The 17,148-nt window shown below is 34.9% G+C and overlaps 2 protein-coding genes across 3 annotated transcripts; both read right to left on the bottom strand.

Annotated features, from left to right (window-relative positions):
• Positions 1-5,597: 5,597 nt before the first annotated feature.
• Positions 5,598-10,839, bottom strand: LOC103058318 (olfactory receptor 14C36-like). Of its 2 annotated transcripts, XM_088143054.1 has the most exons (2): positions 10,821-10,839; positions 5,598-6,517 (listed from the first exon to the last, which is right to left on the bottom strand). In XM_088143054.1, exons 1-2 carry the CDS (start codon positions 10,837-10,839, stop codon positions 5,598-5,600), a joined length of 939 nt encoding a protein of 312 aa, XP_087999180.1. The 2 variants fall into 2 exon arrangements, with proteins under 2 accessions (XP_087999180.1, XP_007439015.2); XM_007438953.3 differs by lacking the exon at positions 10,821-10,839 and having other exon boundaries at positions 5,598-6,518.
• Positions 10,840-15,807: 4,968 nt separating this feature from the next.
• Positions 15,808-16,761, bottom strand: LOC112541997 (olfactory receptor 14L1-like). Its single transcript, XM_025173633.2, has one exon. The coding sequence runs from the start codon at positions 16,738-16,740 to the stop codon at positions 15,808-15,810; it is 933 nt and encodes a 310-aa protein (XP_025029401.2). The 5' UTR covers positions 16,741-16,761.
• Positions 16,762-17,148: the final 387 nt, after the last annotated feature.

The raw sequence follows: 17,148 nt of genomic DNA, 5'->3' as shown, positions 1-17,148 counted from the left end.
TTTAATCTGTCTTATTTTTCAACTCAGCCCCTTGACTTTCATTATTAGAGCTTGCAGATCATTTGCATGTTCAGGAATCAGAGCAGTGTCATCAGCATAGTGCAGATTATTGAAATTTCTTCTTCCAATTATAAAACTACGCTCATCTTTCAATCCAGCTTCCCTCAAGGTATATTTTGCATATAGGTTGAAAAAATAAGGGGAGAGTATACAGCCTCATCTCACTCCTTTGCCAACCTGGAGCCAATTGGTTTCACCATGTTCTTTCTGTACTGTGGCTTCAGGGTCTTGTCTACAAGTTTTCCTGAGAATAATGAGATGTTCTAGGATTCCCATTTTTCTAAGTATATTCTATAGCTTGACATGGTCAACAGAATAAGATGTCTTTCTATAATCAATGAAGCACACATTACATTCTTTTTGGCATTATTTGGTTTTCTCAATTATCCAGGATCCAATATTGTTTCACATTCCTTGGCCTTTTCTAAAGCCAAGTTAAACATCTGGCATATTCCTTTCCACGTAGGGCTCTAATCTGCATTGAATGATCCTAAGCATTATTTTGATAGCATAAGATTATTGATTAAGAATATTGGACAATAGCTTGCACACTCATTTAAGTCTCCTTTCTTTTGAATTGGTATGTAGATAGACCTCTTCTAATCTGTTGGCCACTGTATCATTCACCAGATATACCAGCATAGCTTTATTAGAACCTTCACTGATTCTTCTTCTACTGTTCGCCATATTTCTGTGGTCATTCCATCAGTTCCTGTAGCCTTCCAACTTGGTAATGATTGGATTGCTGAACTAACTTCATATTCTAATTCTAGAGGTTCTTGTACATAAGGAATGACTTCTGATGTAGCTTAGATGATGACATCTCTACTATACAGTATTTTACTATATATATACTCCTTCCATCTTTGTTTGATCTTCTTTAATCAGTCTATTGGCATCCTTTAGCATACCAATTTAAATTTGGAACCTATTTCTGAGTTCAGAGATCTTTTGGAAGATTTCCTTGTTTTTCTGTGTCTTTACAGTACAGATGTTTCTATAATATTGCTTCTTGTCTCTTCTAACAGCTCTCTCAAACTTTGTTTAATTCCTTCCTGAGATTTTTTGTCCTTTGTTTGTTTGTTTGCTTTGTTTGTTTGTTTGGTTGGTTGGTTTCTGGAGTCTCTTCTCTTCTTGGCAATTTCCACAATTATTCTTGATGCCCAGTTTGCTTTCTTCTGTTTCTTCATCTTTGGCAATCTGTTTTCACATTAATCCTTAACAACTTCTTTAAGTTCATTCCATAGGCCCTCTGATTTTCTATTAGTGAAATTTTATTTGTTTATGTTATGAAAATGAAATTTTGGTGCCTTATTTTCCCCAACTCTTTGCCAATATGCAAAGGGGAAATACATGTGCAAATGAGTTAATGTATAATGCTTAAACAAACTACATTCAGTAATTTTGTAAGTTAACATAGACTCTCTTTTGTGTTCCTTGGAGCAAAAGATCCTGTACTGCATAAGATCATGAACTCCTGTATCTCCACTGAAAAGTAATGAGTGCCTCTATTGACCAAGATTATGCTTTGGTAGATGGGCTAAGTGGGCTAGGTGTAGATAAATCTCTTATGGTCCACCTATAACTGTCTCAGCAGAAAATTTGAAAGAGGAAAGAATCAGAGAAGTATAAACAAAGGAATTTGTAACACTACTATCTTAACATAGGGAAATGAATAGATTTATACAATAAACTACCATTATTACAGTGGACATAAAGGTCTTCTGCAAGTAGCTACCATCAATAAGGACTAAAAGCTTATTGTGAGTGGAGCTATATTCAGAAGGAGTATGGGAACTGGCTGGAATTTCAATTATCAATTCAATCTGAATTGATTTAAGTTATCAAATTTATTCAGAGTTTTGATTGAATTGCTTTCAAATGGAACCTTTAACTTGAATACCTGTACAATTCTCCTATTACCACGTCTGTCTACCATGTGATCCTTTCATTCTATTTATTTTTCATGAAGACATTGCTCTAGCATCAACTTATTTTGAGAATACTATTGTAAGATTACTTGTTTCTTCACATTAACTATCCTTGACAAGAAGTTGCAGTTGAGTACCCGAGATTTAAATTTTTGTTTTTGTTGATGTATAAATCCCTATACCATTTGAGTCCTGTCCAACCTGAAGGAACTAATTATACCATACATCATGAACCAAGACCTTTGATTAACTTCTAAGATTTATTGCAGTTGTTCAGAGGAAGGCCCATTTAGTAATACCATGGGTTTTCTTGGTGGTGGCTCCAGCTTTAGAAAACTCCCTCACCTAAAGTGAAGTTCAGAATTCTCCCTCCTCGGTTGGTTTTAAGAAAAAAAAATCAAAATGTTATTTTTATATTCAAGATGCTTCCTCCTAAGAATCTATGTTTTTATGACTGCTCCCTGGATATCTCATCATGGAAGTTATGTATTCTTATGATGTCCACATGTCTGCTATGGATGATATATGTGCTATGATAGTTCATTATTTATTATTTATTTATGTTGTGCCTGCTGCAATCAAATGACTTTTGGTGGCCTGTAAGATATATAATATAATAACAACAATTAAAACAACTGCAGTAAACTCTAATCATAACACCCAGTGAAGACAAGGAAATAAGAATAAAAATGGTCCAAGGCTTAACAATCAAGATAATGCCCTCTGAAATAGTTTGGTTTTCAATAACTTCCTAAAACCCAGCAGTTTTCGTATACTTTATTAATTAATATGAATTGATTGTTATTCGGTTTTTTGGTTGGCTTTTTTTTTGTTGTTGTTGTTAACTATCCTAGGCTGGATTAACTGGGATCAACTGGAACAAGATACAATTTTGACCATTTCAGTATATATGTACAGTATATGCATATATACATATATACTGAATTAAAGAGATTTATATTTCACCCCATATCATTACTTGCTAAGAGGGAAACATTATCATTATTATTATAATGCTTGCTTGCTAAGTAAGTATATCATTACTTGCTAAGTAATAGCAAGTGACATTGTTCATTATTAAGAATAATGAATATTCTCATCAACAGAAAATATATCCTATATTCAATATTTTTGTTGGTATGTGACCATATTTCCTTCTTTTCTACCTTTCTTGAGTCAGAAATGGACACTGCAACAAGTGTGATGAGAATAATTTCTTATTGGATATTCTGATCTTTAGGAATTACAGGCATTATATATATAAATTATAAACAAATTTTCAAAATTGCAAGTGGTAAAACACCAGGATTAAATGAATTCCGTACTGAGTGGCATAAAACATTTATAGATCTTTTGTACCAAAATGTTGTTGAGTGTATGAAGAGATATTTGATAAGGGAATTTATCACTGGCATTTAATCAGGCTTACATTACAGTTATACCAAGAGCAGGTAAAGATCACACTCAGTGTGCTAATTATCATCCAGTCTCATTGATTAATGTCAACACAAAGATTTTAACAGCAGTGTTAGCAAATAGATTACAGCAAGTGATATCGTTCATTATTAAGAATGATGAAACAGAGTTTATAAAAACTAGGCAAGCAGGAGACAACATTAGGTTAGTTGAAAATCTAGTAGACTTGAGTAAAAATAAAGATCAATTTGTAATTTTATCATTAGATGCTGAAAAAGCACTTTCAGCCAATCACAATGCAACCTGAACCAACCAATAGCAAATTGCACAGAAATGCTACCCTATCAGCACTCACTCTTAGACTGAAACATGCAAGTCATAGAGTTAATTATCTGCCACACTATTCTATGCATTAATGAATAGCATTTACACCCTCCTTCACAGAAGCTAAATAAATAAAACCTTTGATGACAGCCAGTTTGGTATAGTGGTTAAAGACACTGGGCTACAAACCTGGAGACCATGGGTTCTAGTCCTCCCTTAGGTACAGCAGCCAGCTGAGTGACTTTGGACTGGTCTCTCTCTCTTAGCCCTAGGAAGAAGGCAATGGCAAATCACTTCTGAAAATACTGTCTAGAAAACTTCAGGGACTTCTCCAGGCAATCACCAGGAGTCAAGTTGTCTCAAAGATACACACACACACACACACACACACGATAAATAAAGTTGATATGGAAACTTTAATCTCTTTGTTTCTTTTGCTTTATGTGCCTGTCCTCCAATGTCAAGGTATTAAATTAATCACACAATTACAATATATGACACAGTAATGCTCCTAATACTTAAACACAATTTATCTGGAATTTATTAGTGACAGAACCTATCCAGTTCCACACAAAAACATCTTCAAATTCTGTGGATCCAAGAGCTGTTCCTGAAATGTTTTTAGATATTAATGAAACTGGTGAATGTGTAGGTACAATTCATAGAAAATAAAAGACAATAAGCAGTAAACAAATTAGCTTACTTTATTATGTAATGGAATTCAAATTGCATTACAGCTACATTTTAATTTGATAGACATTGATACTGAAGTTGATAGACTTTTATATTAAAGTTCTCAATATTTTAATAAGAGGAATGGTTGATGAGCAATAGTAATGTTCAGGGTGATTTTGGGGGAAAAAAAATCAGAAAATTTGATCCCCTTTTTTTTAAGCATGGATTTCAGACACTTGAAGAGTAGTAGAGGTATTTATAATCAATGAATAATTGTATTGTCTCCCAGTCACAAAAGACCATCATATGGAGATATAACAATAGATGCAAATATTGCAAATCTGTGATGATTAATTTGGATTAAATTCAGTGTATCTCATTTAATATACATTTTACAGCAGACTACCAGTTTATCACTGTCAATACGTAACTATTTCCTTACCTTTTCCCCTGAATTAATTTCTATTCCTTTAGGTAATTAGGAGGTTTGACTGGAAAATATACAAACTATGCAGGAAATTATTTATACCTTTAGCATATATATAGTTGGTCTTTTTAAAACACAAATAGCTCGTGCTGAATAGAACATGAAAGTATAATGGAACCATTTCATTTGGAGCAGAAAATCATCTCACAGAGTTGCTGTTGTGGGGAAAATAGGAGGCAGGAATATTAGATATGTTTGCCACCTTGAGTTTTATATATATATATATACACACATACACACATACACACATACACACATACACACATACACACATACACACATACACACATAATAATATTTATATTATTAAATAAATAATAAACCTTGTCCCCGCACATGAAGAATTTTTAGTTTATCTGTCTACTGTTATGCTTTTTCCAGTTTCATTGTAACTTTTATTTTTCAACATTTTATGTTGTAATGTTAGTGTGCTGCAAATAGTCTGAGACAATTCCATTTTAAGGAGTGGCATGGACTATTATAAAATAAGTAAATAAATTCAGGGTGCCTCACTGTGAAGGGCGATCAGACAATTAGGAAAAAAACTCCATTTCAGGAGCTGTCCTACTAAATTTATGGAAAGCAGTAGGGAAATACAGCAGGTAATGTGCTTGCTGATAAAATGCAGAATATCTAAATATAGAAAGGGTCTTTGCTACACGTTGAAAAGTACATTTAAAGAAGAACAAATCATTTTTAGAAAGTTATTTTAAATCTAAAAGCTTGGATACAGCAACCTTTATTTCCTTATTCCTCATGCTGTAGATCACTGGGTTCATCATGGGTGGAACTACTGAGTATATGACAGCAAACACCATATTGGTTTGTGAGGAGACATGCGGTATTGGTCTCAAGTACACAAGCATTCCAGTGAATAGGAACATTGAGAAAACAATGAGATGAGGAATGCATGTAGAAAAAGCCTTTTGTCTTCCTTTGGATGAGGGCATTCGAAGCACTGTTACGAAGATCTGCACATAAGTCACAACTATAAACAGAAAGCAGCCAAATGCTATGGTGACACTTACAATAAGAAGTACACGTTCCAATTGGTATAAATTAGAGCATGAGATTTTTAGTAGCTCTGGAAGCTCACAGAAAAACTGGTCAACTACATTGGAACAGAACGTCATTGCAAAGGTAGTGCCAGTGTGCAAGGTGGCATAAAGCAGTCCACTGAGCCATGCACTGCCTGCCATCTGGATGCAAGCTCCTTTGTTCATAATGACCTCATACCTGAGTGGGTTACAGATGGCAATGTATCGGTCATGAGCCATGACCGTGAGAAGTGCATAATCAGAAGCTGCAAAGAGGAGGAAGAGAGAAACTTGAAAGACACAACCAACATATGAAATCAACCTGGTGTTCATGAGGGAATTTGACATGGATTTGGGTATGGTGACAGAAACAGATCCAAGATCAGTTATGGCTAAGTTCATGAGGAAGAAGTACATGGGGGTGTGAAGTCGGTGATCAAGAATGACTGCAGAAATAATGATGAGGTTTCCTGAAATGGCAGCCAAGTAGAAAAACAGAAACACAACAAATTGTGCAATCTGCATGTCACGGACATCTGAGAACTCCAACAGCAGAAACTCCATCATGGAAGTTTGGTTGGACATGTCTTTCAATTCTCAGTTTTCAATTAACATATTGTCTCTGAAGGGTAAAAAGAAGAAAGAAAACAAGAAAAATTAGAAAAAAAATTTTTCCATCATAACTATTTTAGATATTTGAACTTTTTTTTCACATTAACTGGAAAATTATCTGAACTGTCACATTTTAAAAATAAAATAAAAGTTCCTCATCCTCATTAATGCCCCCTATTAGAATTCCCTTCAAATGGCACTTATTGATCCCTGAAAGAGCCAGTGATGCTTGGAGCAGAAGCAAGACTATAATGCAATGTTTGATTTCTCTCTAAATTTAAAGTTCTGTCTCTGACTTATATGTTGCACAAACCAAAGAATTGCAACTATAATATTTTCACGGGAACATTATTTTCAATCCATCCTCTGATTTTGTATTTGGATTTATGCCACTGCATCTCATTAACAATTGTGACAGAATGGTGAACAAATAATATTTATAGAAAATGATGATGATGATGATTACAATAATAACAACAACCTGATCATGATGAATTAAGATAATGATAAAACATATTCTCAATTTGTCTTTTTTTAAAATTATGTTCATCATAAAACTTTAATTCATCTTCCAAATATGGAGATCATAATAGAGACCCTACAACTCTGTGCAGTAAGTCAGTGTTGATAAAACTATATAATCAATGGGAAGAAGACTGAGAGGGAAGGATTGTAAGTCCTCTAATATTTCTGATGAGTTTAGGACTTATGTTTTTAACTACTAGGATACCCCATAACTATCTTTCTACCAACTGACAGGACAAGGAGTTAAGAAAGAATATGTTATGAATGAAAGAGCATATTAGAAAAATTATAAACCAGATTAAAAATACTTACTTTTTTCATTTCTGCATTTCTGTCTAAAATCTTCTGTATCCAAATGATGTGCACAAATGTATTATAACTGTAACTTTATCTCCTACTTCTGAGCCAGGCACAACGGCATGCAATATATCACTAGGAAAAGAAAAAGGATATTTATTAATGTCTCCTTAGAGTTTTGTGGTCTCAAGAGTCAAATACAGTAGATCAGAAGAATCAGAAATGTAGCTTCACACCAAACTTTTAGTTGATGGCACTGTGCTTAGATACAAGACATCACAGATTTATTCAGGCTGGCAAACAATATTTCACTCATTATCTCATCATTGAATATTTTTTTGTATGCATATTACTGCCTCCTGACAATATAAGGAAAATATCTAGTCCTACACTCAAGGTCCCTAAAGTTCATTAAAGTTATCTGGCTAGCTGATTAATATATTCACAATACTAATCTAGTATTAATTGAAGGATCAACAATGTGTAATAATAATCAGAAAATTTGACATGTGCTAGATATGCTTAAAGCAGTATGTTTAAATGTAGGTGTTGTAGCAGAATGAATATATATATGTGTATACACACACACACATACACACACACACACATATTCCAGTGTGTGTGTGTTGGAATGGACTCCTTAGGGTGTGAAGATTAGGCCACTGAGAAATGGCTCACCAAAGTCTCATAAACATGCCTAAGGCACCATGAGGTAATGAAAATCAGCCAAACCTACAGTTATATTGGTATAGGAGTAGTGGATCCATTGGGTATTAGGATTCAAGCAATTTCAGGACTTAAAGACCATTGTTAGTCTTATTCCAGGAATTGAATTAACAAGTGGTGAGTTGTAGCATGAGGTTCTAATCAACTGTTATTTAACAGCAATCATATTCTCAATTGCTATTGCACTTGTGGATCAGTTGAAGATTTAAAAACTGTAGCCGAATACAGAGCATATTGGAATAATCCAGACTTGAAGCAACTAAGCCAGAACTGAGAAATCTTTCTGCAGTTAAATTCCACCATATTAAATTGGAGTGAGAACTGCAGTAAGTAGAGTGTATCAGACAACTTGGTGGGGATAGGATTTCGACTTGTGTTACAGGGCTTGTCTGTCCTCTCATTCTTAACATTTTACCTGCAAAGAAAATGGTAGGAAATCACACCTCTGTTTCGTCTTGCTTTGCCACATAAATTTAGCAGTGTGCTTTGTACAGTTATTGAGACTGGCAAGTAGGAAAAGGGAATAGGGGCTTCAGAGTGACAATTTGCCCACTCCTGAACTAAGGCAGGTGTTATCAAGGCAAGGGCTGACCTTCCCCAAAACACACAAACTATAAGTATCAACAACATGGACAAGCACTCTTGAAAACAGTCTGTAACCAAGGGATCTTGATATAAAGCCACCTCTCTGAGGACCTGTAATTTATATGTTTTCAGAACAATCTGTAACCTTATTTCAGGATGGGTTTCTTTGCTGTCTGGATGGGTCATTGACCTACCTAGATTAAGGTAAAGTTCATTGGTTCTCACTTCTGATGGCTGCTCTGCTTGCTTCTGTGAGCGTCTGGATCTGGGGCTTGGGGGTCGTGCCTCAACATCTGACTGCTCCAGCTGATCAGCGGATTCCTGTAGCTGATCAGCCTCAGATGCATCATGGCTTCATGATTCCTGAGGCTGACATTCCACAGGCTCAGCTGGAGCAACGTTGTCAGAACCAGATTCAGAGTCAGACTGAATTGTGGCTTAAGACAGTTGGAGGTTTTTTTGGAAGAGAATGGATAGTTGCCTCTCAGGAATTGATTTTCCTTCATATTGCACATAGATGATCCTTGTATACCTTCCAATTTCATAATACTAGGATTTTCCAAAATATTTGATCAATAGAAATACAGAAAACCATTTTTACTGTAATGAGTATCTCATTCATTCACTCATTCACTCACTCATTCATGCATTTATTTATAGTGATATATTATTAACTAGTTTTAACTGGACCAGACAGTCTTCAACTAGTTTTAACTGGACCAAATAACAACAAAAACAACAACCAGTACCTTAATCATACATGTCACTAGGGAAGGAAAACAAAGAAAAGAATTTGGAGAATTGAAGATGTGTAGCATAGCTCCTAAAAATTTGGATTGAACAATCACTAAGTGCTATTGTCATTGGGGATGTATACTGGTACCCCATAGAATTTGGCTCAACACTTTAGCCATAAATGATTTTACCTAGTTGGTATAAAATTATTGTCACTGCAGCTAGCAAACCAAATAAAGGAATTAGAAGAGTTTGGGGCTCATCCTTGGTAAGTTTCTTCTAACCTGTTGATGACTGGCATAAAACATCTGGAGATTTAAAATCCTTGACTTGTTCAAGAATGATACAATTTATATTTGAATTGTAAGAACAGTTAGCATGTCTCTTCATAAATAATATATCCTTTGTTTAGTAACGGTTGGTGATCATTTTGTTCTTATAAAAAGTGGTTAAGGCTTGAAATCTCTACCTCAGATCGATTTGGGTCAGAGCTAGGATGGCTATGTCATCAACACAAAGGAAAATAGTGACACTAGCTTTTACACAAAACTTGGATGATAATTTGATAAAACAGTTTAAAAGGGAGGGAACAAATGTGCATGTTTGGTTACCTCTTTTTAAAATGGATATTGACAAAAAGACATTTCAAAAGTGATATACAGGTATACAGGTAGCCCCTGTTTTAGAACAATTTCTATTCCCAAGGTCCATCCTTAAGTCGAATTTGTACATAAATCAGAACAGTATAATTGTATAATAGTGTAAAAGTAGTATTGTGTAATTAACTCAAACCATTGTATATTTAACTCAAAGCATTCTGTATTTAACTTGAATTTTGCTACAATAGGCTATGCTCTTAATATGGGTCATCCTTAAACCAGGTGTTTTTAACCTGAGGACTACCTGTATCTGAATGTGTTTTCATGCAGCATTATGACCACATACAGAATAGTGAACTATGGCTATTTTTCTGCCAATGTAGTCCAAAGTCACTCCCTCAATATTGACCTGAAGACAAAATAAAGGGATTCTTTTACCTGAATGGAATGGTTTTCAGCCCAATAATCCAGTGTAAAAGATGATCAAAAGTTAATTGGTTGGTCTAAAACCAGTTTTCTCCTTGGCCAGAAGAAAAAACCTATGGAAAATATTCTAGGAAGCTAATAGATAAACTCTCTTGGATTAATTCAGAGTTGAATGCCAGTTGGGCAGGTCCTTTGCCTATCATATGGGAAGAATTTGAGCCTGTGAATCTATAAGAAGTGGATCTCAGTGGTTTTAGTTCTACCACCTGTATATTAGATCCTTGCCCCTCAAGGCTTCCTGGGAAATAATAGCTGGATACAAGCAGTAACTAAATCATCCTTGGGTGAGGGGACTGTCCCAATTGTCTTGAACAAAGTGTGGTACATTCCTCTTTCAGAAGCATTGATAGGCCCAGCAGTATTGAATAATTTTTTACCTGTCTCCAATCTCCCCTTTTTGTAGAAGGTTTTGAGAAGGTAGTAGTAAGGGTTAAGTCTCTGGAGTAAGCACATTACCAGGACCCTTTTCAATAAGACTTTAGGTCCAGCTATCGAATTGGGATGGCATTGATCACATTTGTGGATGACCCCTCCAAGAACCAGGAGAGGGGATGTATAACACTAATGGTCCAGAAGGATCTTCCAGCAGCATTTGATACCATTAATCATAGTATCCTTCTGGACACTTCTAGGGTCTTGGAGTGGGAGGCACTTTATTGCAATGGTTATCCTACTTCTTGTGGGCCCTGTTACAATCTGTGTTGGTAAGATAGAGAGGTCTGAGGTCCCTATTATGTGAAGCTTGACACACTTTCACTCCTATTTAGAATTTACATGAAGCAGCTGGGTGAAGTCAGCTGTTGAGACTGATTCAAGTATGATTGGTATATAGTTTATACCCAGCTGTATATCTCAACCTTGGGTTAGACAAGCTTCCAGTAACTGGAACCTGTAAGCTTTTAGATCAGGAGCCACAGGCTGAAGCTTACCTCTAGCAAGACTGAATGACCCTGGTTTCAAGGACCTCCTGATCACAAGGATTTACCATGTTTAGTTCTCAACAGGGCTGCCCTTCCCCAAATAGATCTTGCATGTAATTTGTGGTTCTCCTGGACTCTTAGCTCCCACTCAAAAATAAGGTGACAGCTTTGGCCAGGAAGACTTTTGCACAAATCTACCTTGAATACCAATTAATCCTTTCTTGGATCAGGAGGCCCTTTTCACAGTCACTCATATAGTAGTTCCTTTGTGATTAAACAATGTTTAGACTATTACAATATGTTTTACATAGGGCTACCCTTGAAGACCACATGGAAACTAGTTGTACTAATTGCTACTGGGATTCTGGGTGCAATTTAAGGTGTTGGTTGCCACATATAAGCCCTACATGCCTTACGGCCTGGTTATCTTTAGGACTATCTTTCTCTTGTTATTTCTGCCCAACCAGTAAGAAAAGTTGATGCACTCCAGATCCCAACTGTAAAGCCTTGTTATTCTTTGGGATCTCTGGGACATCCATACTTTGTAGTTCTGCCTACACTTTGGAACAATGTCCCTCCTCATGTTCAAATGGTTCTAAACCTGTTGGGCTCTCATAAAACTAGGGAAACTGGGGGTTTCCAGCAGGTCCTGGGGTAGGATGAAATGATTGATTCCCTGGCAGTTTATCCTGATGGTTTAATACATTTGAGATCACTATCTTCCACAAGTAATGGCTGTGTATTATTTTTTATTTTGTTATTATAATTGCTTTTACAATTATTATCACCCTAGTGTGTAAATCTCTTACAGTTATTTCAGTGATTGAAGTTATATACAAATAAATATAAAGAAGAATGCAACCAAATACATAAAATAATTGGTGAACAGTTTGTTTTTAATAAATTTCTCATTTGCCCAATCATAAGGTTGAGGTACTACAAAATCAAAATAAATATACACAGATATTTGAAAACATTTCTCATTAGGTTCTCTTATTATGTACAATTTGCAAGCAATTTTCCCTAAAGCAAACATAAAAAAATTTAGATTATTTTCAAATGTTTTTCATTAATGCTTTCTTCTAATGTGTTTGTGTGCATGTGTATATAAACACTGAGACATAAACAGAGACACACACACAAACTTTCTGTAGTACCTCCATATGTGAAATACATACAATTCCATTCAAATATTTAATATAATTTTCTTAACCCTAATCGCATATGTTTTAGTTAGATCTTCGTTCAGAGTTGCTGTCTTGAGAATTGGAACAGCAGACAAAAGACATAAATTCTAGCTAAGTATCAACTGGATGAGATAAGTCAATTTCATAAAAAAACTAAAATAAACTGCAGTATGAATCCTTAATGTAACATACTGTAGTGTGTCAGAAAGTGTGGAATGTTCACCAAAGTTTTATCCCTGCTTTTCTCTTTTCTGTTGAAATAGAAAAAAAGATAGATATGAAAAAAGAAATGACTTCAAACCAAAAAGCCTTGAAACAGCAACCTGAATGTCCTTGCCTCCCATCGTGTAGATTAATGGATTCAGCATGGGTGGAATATTGAAATACAATATTGTAATTACAAAGTCAAGGTGCAGTTAATTGTCAGAGTGCCAGTTTGGTGTAGTGGTTAAGGTGCTAGCTGAGAAACCATGAAAATGTGAGTTCTAGGCCTACCTTAAGCATGTGACTTTGGGCCAGTCACTTTCTCAGAGCCCAACCCACCTCATGGGGTTGTTATTGTGGGAAACATAGGAGGCTGGAGTATTAGGTAAGTTTGATATATGCGGATGGATGGATATGTGTATGGATATGGATATGTATAATAATATCTGCTGTATTAGTTTGAAAAATCAATAGCTAACAAACCTTTATTGGGTAGGAAGTGCATCTAATCTTTTCTGGGGGGAGTTCACAATGAAAAGTTTGATTGAAACCTCTTACGGTTGTAGGTGAGATGGCATGTTTATCTAGTCTCCTGATTTTGCAAGATATGTTCTATAGAGTTAGCACTTCCTACTACAAAATATCAGGAAATTGTGCTGCCACTCCACCATTGGTTATAAAATGGTTACTTAGTGTTATGCCCTGCTAACCTTAGTAGGAAAATAAATACATGCTTAGAATTCCAACAAATGTTGAACTAGCTCCCAAATTTAGGAAATAGGAAGGAAGCTCATTTCAGAATTCAAACATATTCAGAACAGGCCTCTCACCACAATAAAAGATGTACATGTGAGAGGGGAAATAATGGCACCATAGCCATTCTTAATAACTGGTTTACATGCTGTAGAAACACAGCTGCTAAGTTTAGCAGGACCAGATTGGAAAATGCTGCTGTACCCAGTAACTTTGCAAAGAATTGCTGGTTCTTTATTTTTTTCTTCCAAATATGATTTTATTCATGGATTTCTGGCTTTTTCACCCTAAACACACTGTGTTTACTCTACCTGGTTTGGTTGCTTTGAATTTTACTAAAAAAAACAAAAACACCTACAAAATATGTTAGACCTGCACCTTGATTTCATCTTGCGTGTAGGTCACTGGAGGGAGTTTAGGATGAAAAGGAAAAAGAAAAAAAAACTAAAACCAAAACCAAAACCAAAACCAAAACCAAAACCAAAACCAAAACCAAAACCAAAAATAAAAATAAAAATAAAAATAAAAATAAAAATAAAAATAAAAATAAAAATAGTTTAAAAGAACTATTCTGTGATGTATGAAGGGAGCCTCAGACCATGCTTCCTTAGAAGTGTGGTGCATTGAGACTATAAGAGTAGACAAACTATCATTCCTGCATCATACTTGTAAGGAAATATGGTCTGAGGCTGCATCATACATCACCAAATAAGTTGCATGACAAATTAAGCCACTCTAGTTAATATACGTATCGGCATATTTTTGATTATGTGCCATCAAGTCATTTTCGACTCCTAGCGACCACATAGATTTTCTCCATGATATCTTTATCTTACTCTTATACATAGTTAGTGTTTCCCTGAATTAATACGCCAATACTGCTTACTACTCACTAATATTTGTAACCATTGTTATTAACTGATTCAAATTCTAATTAAAACACTTGTCCCAAATTTACTCAGAATATTATACTGGGGAGGAAACACCAAATATGGTTAAAGGCCTACAGGAGACAAGGATAGCTTTCTACTCAGATTAAAGACTTGAAGTGGGTTCAGTGTCATGTGAAAATACCATTATTTAACTATATTTACTTGAATAAGCAAGAAATATAACAAGGTAAATACTGCATATAAGTATTGAAAACCTGGTGACACCAATGTTGCCTTTTTAAAAGATACTAATTCTCTTAAAATGTAATTTATTGTATTTTATTCATCTAGATTGCATTGGACAAGTTTATTTGATTAAAACTTTAACCAGAACAAAATTTCAATTCATAAACATATTAAGCACATTATAACAAATAACTAATGACAAACATGTTAAGCCATAATTATTGTTTTATTTAATGTTTTAACTATAGTGCGTAAACAGTCTAGAACTATTTCAGGGATCAAAGCAGCATACAAGTAAATAAATAAAATTTCAAATATTAACATACTAGTAAAAAGTGATGGTGAGCAGTTAATTTTTAATAAGTTTCTCATTTATCCAGCCAATGATTTCTGATTTCTTAGGAAGACCTCAAAATAGTCATATGAGTTTTTAAATATTTCTTATATAGAAACTCAATCTGAATTGCAACATTCTGCTTAAAAAACAAAACAAAAAGCTAAATTTAGATTAATTTCAAGTTCATTTCACCAATCCTTTCTCTTAATGTATGCATTGTTTACACATTCTTTTCATACATCCATGTTTGAAATACATAGTTTCATTCAATCCAACATTTAGTATAATTTAGTTAATTCTAATTTCATATTTTTTAGTTCTCTTACTATCAGAGTTGCTGTTCTGAAGATTATCTCTGAAGCTGAAACATCAAGCAAAAGACATGCATTTCAGTAAAAGTATCTTAACAGAGAGAGACAGATTGGTCTAGTGGTTAAGCCTCTAGATTAGAAGCTATGAGCCCATGAGTTATATTCATAGTCCTGCCTTATATCTGGAAGCCAGTTGGTTGATTGTAGGCCAGACACTCTCACTTAGCCCTAGAAAAAAGGTACTGGCAAACATTCTGAAAATGTTGCCAAGAAAATTGTGCAGAATTGTTCCTGTAGTCACCAGGAGTCAGGGTGACCACAAAAATCTTAACAGAGATGTGTTCAATCACATAAATCAACAAAAAACCTTTGTAATGTAAGGTAATATGCAAGAAAGTGGGAGTGGTGACATAGGTTTTATACCCTATGTCTGCTTTTTCTCTTTCCCATTAATTTTTTTTTTTAAAGTGTAAACGAACAGTTCATGCTTCTTTCAAAAGAAATAATGTCAGACCAAGAAATCTTGAAAGAGCAGCTTTGATCTTCTTGTTTCTCATGCTGTAGATTAATGGATTCATCATGGGTGGAAAAATTGAATACATTATTGTAATTATGAAGTCAAAGTGTGATGGACTGTCAGATATGGGCCTTAGGTAAGCAAAGGCACCAGTAAACACGAACAGGGAGAAGACAGTGAGGTGTGGCAGACAAGTGGAGAAGGCCTTTTTCCTTCCTTGAACAGAAGGAATTCTCAGTACAGCAGAGAAGACATGCACATAAGTGACAACGACAAAGGCAAAGCAACCAATTACTAATGTAGCACTGAAGACAATAATTCCAATGTTAAATACAGATAAACCAGAGCAGGTAACCTTAAGTAAATATGGGATTTCACACAAGAACTGGTTGATAATATTAGAACAGAAAGGAGTAATAAAAGTGACAATAGTGTGTAATGAAGCATTGAGAAGGCTGGCTATCCACACACTGCTAACCATTATGGTGCAAGCCTTCCTGTTCATTGTCATTTCATATTGCAGTGGGTTACAAATGGCAACATACCGATCATACGCCATGACAGTTAGGAGGGCAACATCAGAGTCCAGGAAAAAAACAAACAAGAGAACCTGAGCAACACATCCAGAATAAGAAATATACCTTATCTTCATAAGAGAATTAAAAACGGCTTTGGGGATAATGACTGAAACTGAACCAATGTCTTGCATGGCTAAATTCATCATGAAGAAGTACATGGGGGTGTGGAGGTGGTGGTCAAAGACTATAGCAGTGATAATGAGAATGTTCCCAGTTACTGTCATTAAATAAAGTATCAGGAATAAAGATAAGTAAATAATCTGTACCTCCCAGTGTTTTGAGAAATCCAAGAGAAGAAACACAGATGTGTCATTATCCATTATTAATTATCATACCCTTAAAGGAAAAAGAACAGTTAAATTATTTCTTATTAAATGCAGTTTGGAGTGTTTTGAACTGATCAACCTTCACTGACCATTACATTAAATCTTAATCATCCAACATTCAGAGTAACAGCATTATGTCTTGATCTGTCAATTATCTTACTTATTTTTAATTTCAGTGTGGTAAGTCTTGGGCCTTAAGGCATTATTGTATGTCTTGGACTGGGAGATATTTGAGGATGCATTTTAAAATTTCAGGTATTTCTTCAGTACTCATGCATAAAGTCTGATCAGATTCAAATTTTTGGTTTCATTGTTGAGTTGATTAGAGCCAAATTGAGTCAGATTAAAGCATCCAAATTCAATCAAGTCCCTTCAGTATGAAGTGATTAAGATACTAGAACC

The sequence above is a fragment of the Python bivittatus genome, unplaced genomic scaffold, assembly GCF_059951505.1.
Source record: "Python bivittatus isolate LINGU-HERP-01145 unplaced genomic scaffold, Pbiv_v1 ctg000470_np1212, whole genome shotgun sequence".
In the NCBI taxonomy this organism is placed as follows: Eukaryota; Metazoa; Chordata; class Lepidosauria; order Squamata; family Pythonidae; genus Python; species Python bivittatus.
Note: the sequence above shows the minus strand (reverse complement) of the source record. Positions and strands in the feature narration are given on the sequence as shown.